The sequence below is a fragment of the Cicer arietinum genome, chromosome 4, assembly GCF_000331145.2.
Source record: "Cicer arietinum cultivar CDC Frontier isolate Library 1 chromosome 4, Cicar.CDCFrontier_v2.0, whole genome shotgun sequence".
Taxonomy (NCBI): Eukaryota; Viridiplantae; Streptophyta; class Magnoliopsida; order Fabales; family Fabaceae; genus Cicer; species Cicer arietinum.
In genome coordinates this window covers 5,214,653-5,224,366 of record NC_021163.2, presented here as the reverse complement: position 1 = coordinate 5,224,366, position 9,714 = coordinate 5,214,653, and the positions used below count along the sequence as shown (strand labels likewise).

At 28.5% G+C, this 9,714-nt stretch overlaps 1 protein-coding gene across 1 annotated transcript; it reads right to left on the bottom strand.

The window, feature by feature from the left end:
• Positions 1–6,193: 6,193 nt before the first annotated feature.
• Positions 6,194–9,478, bottom strand: LOC101513909 (uncharacterized). Its single transcript, XM_004495706.4, has 2 exons — positions 9,335–9,478; positions 6,194–8,669 (listed from the first exon to the last, which is right to left on the bottom strand). The coding sequence occupies exon 2, from the start codon at positions 8,551–8,553 to the stop codon at positions 6,502–6,504; it is 2,052 nt and encodes a 683-aa protein (XP_004495763.1). The 5' UTR covers positions 8,554–8,669; positions 9,335–9,478; the 3' UTR covers positions 6,194–6,501.
• Between the last annotated feature and the right edge of the window lie 236 nt (positions 9,479–9,714).

The window sequence follows — 9,714 nt, the reverse complement described above, 5'->3', positions numbered from 1 at the left end:
ACTACACAGGAATGGGGGAATGGCCAATCACACCGCACCACAGCCACAGGCACAGCCCAAATAACACCGTTACGTGGGACCCACTTACCAATCACTTCAATTGCAACTTGTTTTTTCTTTTTTGGATAAAATCTTAAATGTAATTTTCTTTTATTTTTATTTTCATGTAAGATAGAAAGTAAATATAATGGCTAATCTGCTAATATCAATACTATTTATCAGTTGAACAAAAATTTAGAATATAATTTATGTTAAATTTTAATTATGATGTAAGTGAGATACTTTTAAGAAAGAAGAATATACAATTACATTCAAATATGATCATTTAAAAAAGTAATAGTATGTGTTGCATGTGCTTAATAAGTTCTAAGGTTTTTTTATCTTAAAATAGAATATTATTTTCTCACCTTAAATTTTTGTAAACTAAAAAAATATATTAACAAGCAATGGAAGTCGAAAGAATCAGTTTTGTTTTTTCGGAAAAGCCTAATTTTATTTTTTTATATGCTTTTTTAAAAAATTTAACTTTAAATATATTTTGTAATTATGATAAACTTTGATGGAATTATGAATTCGAAAAATCATAATTAATTAAAATAAAAATCATAAAATCATCTAAAAATACATTAAATTTTTCTTTTTCTTTTTTTATGATAGAAATATCCTAAAGTATTCCCAAGATATATGTAATAGTGACTTAAAAAGGAAGATTTATGTTATTGAAAACTGTGCTTGAAGGAATATAGTAAATAATTGTAATTAATGTAAAAATATCACTACTATATACATATAAAGATTATATATAAAGATGTATGTGTGGGGTAAAAGTAAGTCATCTTAAAAATTAAGAGATTAAAATTTTAATTAGAAAATAGAGATTAAAATTATATTATTTAGTTAATATTATATTTATTATTTTTAAATTATTATATTTTAGTTTATATTTTAATAAAAAAATATCTTAATATTTATATTTTTATAGTTAATAAAAATAATTTTATAAAACTATTATTATCTTTTTTATATTTCTTATTTTTTTCTTAATTAATATAAATGGTAGTTAAAAATGATAATTATTATAGAAATGAGTGAATATTAATCAAAAATTGTTGGGATGAAAATGATATAAGAAGCTAGCTGCTATTAAAAAAAGGAAAAACGTTGGCCATACACATTATAACTACTCTTCATGATAGAGAGTCATAGTCATTAAGAGGTTTGTTAGTTTGGGAGAATTAGAGTAATAAAATGTCATAAATTTAACTTCTCAAAAAAATTATTTGTTGGTAATACATATTATAATACTATTATTGGTGTGTAACTATGCTTCGCAGACGGAAACAAATTTTGATGTTAATAAATATATCATTCTATTAAGTTACATATTAATATTTAAATTATAAATAAAAAAAATCAATTCTCATTCGCAATACGTTTTTTGTGTTGATAATAATATATATAATTTTTTTAGAAAAATGACTTAGTAGGATAAATAAATCACATATTATAAATTCAATGTAATAAAATTGAATGAGATGTACGTAATAATTTGAATCAAATAGATAAAAACAGGATTTCAATCACATACACAAAATAATCCAAGAGTTAATTAATAAAATAAAATAATTAGAAATGCATGAAACTAATCAAGTAAAACAGAATAATCTAATAATCCAAGAGTTAAAATCGCGTTCCTCAATCATTAAATTTTTTTAAAACGCAAGTATTTAAAAAAATTCCACCTTCAAGTATAATTCAAATAACTAAATACATATAATTTTATAAAATAATTTGTTTAATAAATTACAAATTTTACTAATAATCGAAATTAATATAATCAATCATCTTTCAATGAATGATAAATGAAGTAGCTGCTAAAAAATAAGTTGATAATAAATAATTAATTTGTATAGATTTGACAAAAGGTGGGTCAAAAAATATTTAATTTGACACTTGAAAAATTACTTTTGTTGATAAATCTTTCTCCTTAACAGAAAGGTACTAAAAAATTACACTCAGACCATATATGGCATGGAGAAATGCATTAAAAAATATCATATTTAAAACCATTAATGATTAATACTCTTTAAATGATTAAGACATTAACCAGACACAACAAATTTGATTATAACTCCCTCAATAGAATCACAAAAGCCATAACAAAAATTAATAAGTTCAAATATTCTTTTTGAAAAGGCAAAAATAGTACTAATTCAAACATCACATTGAATAGTAATATTTTCTTATCTTTACAAATAAGAAAATATTGAAAACACTCAAATCATAATTCTAGAAGCACAAACCATCAATACAAAAAATAACAATGTCGTATGCAATCTCTTTATGGTAAATTATATTCTTCCATAACCAACATCAATATACAGACACATGATCCATCTGGAGTGCCACTTTTTAATTCAAAATAACCAAGCTGTGTAACAGTGCAACAATAGTAGAATTTGTAAATGCTATGGCTAGTTCCAATGATACTACAAATTTCAGGTCTTATATTTACGATAGAAACCTTATAATAAGGATCTCTCGACAAGTAACAAATTACAAAGTTGCTATAAAATTAAATTTCAATACTATAATGTATAGATTAATAAGATAATTCACAAACAATAATTTAAAAAACATATCTTGAGATGAATTTCTAACAATAATGTTTTGATTAGTAAGATGACTCATAAACAATCATTCATATAAGAATCAATTGTATCAAAAGACATGTAATGTAATAAATGTAATAAAAGAACAAATATAAGAGTATTTATAGATGAAAAACACTATAGACTAGAAAAGAGGGGATCAATCAAAATCTTAACATTAAAATTTTGTATTTTTCAAAGTTAAAAAATACATCAATCATAAAAAGGAAAAAGAGATCCTAAAGTGAAGAACCCTTAAATTGCATAAAAGTAATTGAAGGGCGGTGACTTCGATGAAGAAGAAAATTAAATGTTGTGGTGGATAATTGAAAACTTAGGTAAGGAGGAGAGGGAAATAAATACTTGATTTGTTCAAATAAGTGAAGTATTTATTTTTTATTTTTTGGACCGAGACAAGCAAGTAAGGTGAAGAGGTGGAAAAAAAATAATGATAAATCCATGTAATAATCATATGAATCAAACATTATTATATGAAGAATATCGATTACCAATATATTTTGTAAAATAAAAAAACAATTACCGATATCAAAATTTTACTTTAAACTAATTATAAAAAAAAATGTTTAATTGTAGTTTTGATCTCTTTATTTTAGTGGAATCATGAAAATAATATCTCATCTTATTTCTCTCAGTTTTGGTCCCAAACAGAATTTTCATCTAAAATTTGATTAAGTGTCATTGTTTTAAACTTCACCAAAATATTTATGATAATTAATCTCAGATATAATTGTTGCACTACGAGATTTTGAGACATGGTGTGGATTAAATAAACGTAAAAAAAAATAACATTTTTTGGACCAAAATTTTATTTGAGGAACAAAACTGAAGAGAAATAAAATAAAAAGACTATTTTCGTGATTCAACTAAAATAGAATGACTAAAACTGTAATTATATTTAAAAAATATTAAAAGTTAAGTATTTAGTAACAAAACATTAAAATAAATAATAATATCTTAATTACCACAAATAGAAAATTTATATAAGTAAGAATGATGTATGAGTGATAAATGATATAATGTATAGATAGATATCTCAAAACATAAGCCAAACTTGCCTAAAGATAATTAATATATTTTTCTTTTGAAAAAATAATTAATATATTTGGTAAATTAAGATTCTCTAGATCTTTTATTGTTTACATTTTGGAAATTGTAACATTTATTTTGTATAGTTGAACTTTAGATGCTTCAAATATTAATAATTAAACTTTCTTTTTTTTTTTGAAAAATAAAAAAAGATCTTTATCGTATTTGGTTGAGTGAACTTAAAATTTTTGAATTTTTACACCTAAACTTTTAAGTGAAGCGGATTTGAGTATTTGTTAATCTATTTTTTCTCACATACAGTTAACAACTCAAACATGTACAACAAACATTTATGAACCCAAGACCTGCTACAACTCACCCACATTTCAACTTGGAACATTCGGATTCAGTTAGTTTAATTGATTTTGTTCAGCCTTATTGTTTGTGCCCCAGTAGCAGATCTTGATGCATCAAGGCGAATGGCAGAAGTGTAAGGTGAGGTGTTTTGTAGCCAATATCAAATATTATCATAAGAGCTTGTCGAATTTCTCATTCAAGTTGCAAATGTGTTTCTACTACAGAGGGATCAAGTGCAAGCCTGTGTACTCTACTGTCTACAACTTGGAAATTAAAGCAATATAAAGTTTAAGGAGATGGAGAACAACAAAAACCCACAATACATACACCAACAAAACATGATCAACAATATAACATAAATATGTATTGTAAAAATAGACTTGTTGATGATAACATTATGTGCCAATTCACATCTAAATTCAGTCCATAAAGAGAACTAGTTCATTTCCCCTATACATCAAGAACTATATCATTCACCAAATTGGCTAAATGTTATAATTTAAATCATCCAGCTATGGTCAAGTCCTAGCTCAAATAACAATTACCAATTTTATTATATTAGAGTACGAACTCGAGACATCATAATTATATGTAAATCTATAGTAGTATTTATCATTTCTTTTAAAACCAACAAAAAAAATTCCAACTATGATAATAAATAAATAAACTAGCAAAATTATATCAACATCAGTCATCAAACCATAAGATAATCTCAACACATAGATAGGAAACCAAAATCTCAAAAAACAGAATAAGAATGAAATGAAACAGCTGGAGACTTTATCATCTCAATTCAGCAAACCATAGTGTAATCTCTCTCATACACGCAATCCGATCATATGAACTAAATTTATTATACTTGCACCACACTTTTTATAAGAATGTTGATATGCACCTACATGACAACTCCTATCTCGATGTAATAATGTTGATATTCATCAGCCTTTTGGCCACACTCCTATCATTGACATACAGAGTTTAAATCTAAATATCAAAGTGATTAAATTTTTAAAATTTTAATAAAATAAATTACAAGAATTTAAAAGGTTACAAAATATATCACAATCATATATAAATGTGATTCTAAAAGCAATTATAATAAAAAGTGAAATAGTTTCAATAATCTACTTTATCACTTAGAATTAATCGACAAATATACGGTCAATACATACAAATTAAAACTAAATTTTTATACTATTAAAGCAAATTTATTAACTAGAAGTGCAAAAATAATATATATAATTATTTTTTTTACATTCAATAATATATATAATTATTAAAATACATTTAAACAAACACATTTTTAAAATACCAATATTGATAAAAGATAATAATTTGATCTGGGTATTAGACAAACTATTTTAAATTATACTCCAATCAATAAATGTTAAATTTATTGGTTTGGTTCAATTTAGACTCAACCATAAAAAAAATATCAAACTAATTTAATTAGTTTTGATTAAATTTTTAGTATCATAGAATCATTTAGTTTGTTTTTATATCTCTAAATAAAATTTACAACCCACACAATTGAAATTTAGATGGAAAACTTACTTTGTTTTATAATTATAATAAAGTTAATTTTGTAATTTTTCTTATAAATTACTTAATTCCATTCTTTTTATAAGAGACATTTAAATTATAATTTTATTAACAAAAATTAATATATTTAATCTAAAATATAGTTCAGATAAATTAACTTTTGTGATTAAATTATAATTCAAATCTATCTTAAAAAAAATAATGAAAATAATAATATTTTAAAACAAATTCTTAAAAATTTTAGAATTCCTAAGAAAACTTGGACACTATGTTGACATGTACACTACTTGCTCTATTTGCTTAAAATAATATTAAAAACACATTTTTTTAACACATTTTTCAACACACTTTTTAACACATATTTTTTAACACACTTCTTTAACTGATTAAAATTATATAAATTCCACTAAATTCATGTGAAAGTCACATGGTCACATATCAATATCAATAAAAGAAAAATGCTTAAAAAATATACGTTGCTAGCCCTCCTCGTGTAATATTATCCGATACTACCTATTGCTCTCCACCCTCTATATGATTCAATCAACAATACACAAACTAAGGTTGACTCCTTGAGTCAAGGTAACGACAGTATCTTAGGGGAAATGAACTTTATACACAATTAAGGAACGCCAAGCCACAATACAAGATTAGGAGTTAGTAAAAGAAAACACAAGATTAAAGATAAATTCTTAAAATAGACAAGGTGTATATGGACAAAAAGAAACACATGACAAAAAGTAGCATCTTGAAGTCATAGATTTAATCAAAACAATTTGAGGAATGCGGTTTTCCTCCACTTTTTTACACCGGTGTTCTTATCCTTCATTAGCCTAACAAGCCATTGTTCATACCTTTTCCCTTGATCTTCCCAAAGTCGATGAATCTATTTCACTTCCGTGCATTATTCCCTTGCTGGTACTCCAGTATTTACATCACCACAATCAGCATCATCGAAATTTGTTGGCAGGGCAGCGGGATCAAGTTCAAAACAGCCTCTTGGAACACCTTCCCTTTCATCACCACTCATCTTATATGAAGGGATTCGATGTGAGAATCTATAAAGCTCATTAGGCGGAATACAAAGCATGCTGTCTCCATTCTTTCCAGTTTTCTCAAAAAGGCTAACAAACCCTTTCACTTTGCTTAGGTAAGCTACTTCAATACCAACATTTTCAGCAAAATCTGATAGGATTTCCACATAAGCAAATTCACGCTTCAAATAATTTTCAGGATTAGAACTCCATTTGATATCCCAATTTCTGAAAATCGCCCAAGTTTCTCCCTTATTGGGAAACACTAGGTAAGAACTTTTGCCATTTCTTTTTATACACTGAATCTGATGAGAGAACATTTCACTATTTGTTGTTTTCTGAGAGTCACCAAGTTTGAATTTACCACAAGCAATAGGCAAATCTGCATAATGCCAGTCAGCCTCACCTTGGTCATCTGGGTTAGGTTCCAACCAAGTAAACTGCAACTTGAAAGGGGAGGCCACTTTCTTAACAAGAGCGTAAAATCTCGGCATAGCATCAGTGGAATCATAAATTGCCCAGACTTGATTAACACCAAAATGGCCCTCCGCCCTATCCTTATCAAAATCATTAAAATCTGGATCAGGGCAATGAATGACCTCTGGAGTAGAAGGGACATTTGAATTCAATGGCGAGCAGTTTTCCTTGTCTAACGTTCTAGGATCAAGATCTGACTCGAATACCTTATCTCCTTGAACATGAGAATGCTCATCTTTCCTTGTATTCCTTACAAATGTTTCTTCAGACGCATTCTTTTTCTGAACTTCATCATTGTGCAATGATCCGTTTTGTCGTGGCTTTTTGGAAGGAATATCAAAATTGTCAACTTCAGATTTTTCCACATATGAAACATGTTGCTTTTGTCTGGAAGACCTTCTTACATTCAATATTGAAGGATCAACATCATTTCCTCGAACATTGACGTCTTTCTTTTCATTGACATTTCCAGTGTTGAAGCTCTCTTTTAAATCTGGTGCTGCCTGTCTCACCCTCTTACTTCCAACATATTTGGAGGTCTGTGAATCCATAGTTTTCAACACAGGAACATGGCCATCTTCATTCTTTTCACCTTTCTGTTGCTTACCAACTCCAGTAACACAGGTTTTCATAAATGAAGGATACGATTGCACAAAGGCATCTGCCCATCCACCACCAAGGGGGTTTCCACCATTACTTCTTGAGGCTGGTTTTGGTGGAGCCTGCATTGGAGCATAATTTGGGGCAATAGTCGATACAAATGGTGGGGCAGCCTGGTGACTAAAAGCATGAGCTACAAATGATTGCCTGCATTTTGGACAAAGTACGGCCATATTAAAAAATGTTGTGTAGAAGTTGAACCTGGTGTTACAATGTTTGCAAGTTGTCCAGAATGTCGGTTGTGCTGCTTTCAGATGGGGATTCCAAGAAGGGAAGTTTGAAGAACACTTTTTCCGAGATTTTGTTACATTGGGAACATGTTTTGCTGCAGATACATTCCCATTTGATTGATGGGATGAGGTCTTAGGTACTGCAGTTCTCGGATGGACTTTAAGCTTCATGTCATATAAAGATCGATTTGCTTGGTCACTCAAAACCCCATTGGCTTCCACAATCAACTTGAAAGCAGCTTCTGCGCCAGCAAATTTATTTTTATCAGGATGAAGTAGCAGTGCAAGCTTTCTATACTGTTTCTTTATTATTGCTTCCTCAGAAAGTCTTTCAGTCTGAAGAATTCCATACCAATCCATTACAGACCCAGAGAGTTTGTTCTGTGCAGCCTTGTGAACCTCACAAACTGCAAGGATCTGAGCAATGTTTTCAACATCAGGATACAGCTTTTTAGCCTTGTTAGCAAACTTCAGTGCCTCTACAAATTCACCCCTTTGGATTCTACTTTCTGCCACTTGCTTAGCCCTCACAGCCTCGTCCTTGTTGCATTCCATCAGTGAATTGATATCAAAGATCCAATCACTGCAGTATCCTCAATATCACACAAAAATAACACCTCCTTGTACTTGTGTCTATTCACGCACTCCACAAGAAGCACTCTGTGGCCCACCTAATTGACACAGAACAAGCAAGATAAAATCAAGCCAACTCGTCACTACTCTATTAAAGCACTGACTGAGACATGTATACCAAACACGAAGCGGACACACAGGCACCAATAATAAGTTAAGAAAATGGAAATACTTTAATGTAAACCACATGCATCCAAGCCATATCAGTGTCTAACACAAAACACACTTTCAATCTGAATTAAAAGTGCTGTATAGTCAGTACTATTATCATGCATTACTAGCATAAAAGATAATATTATACACAGTGTTATATAGACATGATCCATTCATGCCCAAGAAAATGCTGCAAGTTCTAGTCTAGAACACGTGAAAACTGAAATGAAATTAATTTATCTATTAGTTCTAGCAACGACAAAAAAAAAAAACTTGAATTAGATAAAGAAGAACAAAGTTTTCGCTCTGTAGTGGGCAAAATATAAGGGAATCGAAATGAACAAATACCAAAAGTGAAGTATCTAAATTGTGAAAGCAAAGTTTCTACCTTTTGTTATTTGCCCTAAATTTTCGAGCTACTAAAGAGCACGTAATATCTATCAACAAATAAAACGCGAAATTGACGACTAATACGCAAAGAAAAATCGAAAGTTGATATTAAGAAATCGAAAAGAGCGAGATTAAAGAAGATGAAGGGAACGGAAGTTACTTGCGAATGGGAAATCGAAGATCGAAATCCAACTCAGTGGCGCAACACAGCAACTACGGAAAACGTAAGAAAATGGATAGATAGTGAGAAAGAGAGCGGCAAGTGAAATTAAATGAAAATGTTCAATTTATTAAACTTCTAAAAGGAGGGAATGAAACATACAAGGCGGCAAAATGAAAAATTCGATAAGTTTTCGTGTTTTCTTCTCAATTATTTTTCTTCTTCTTTTTTTATGTTAGACACGTAAATGGTGATTAAGGCTTTGAAAATAAAATAAATTGTTTTTAAAAACTTCTCACTTTTAGTTTCCATTTCCAATATAATTTTATTTTATATTTTTAATTATAATCTTTAATTAATATTAATTATGTGCATTATTA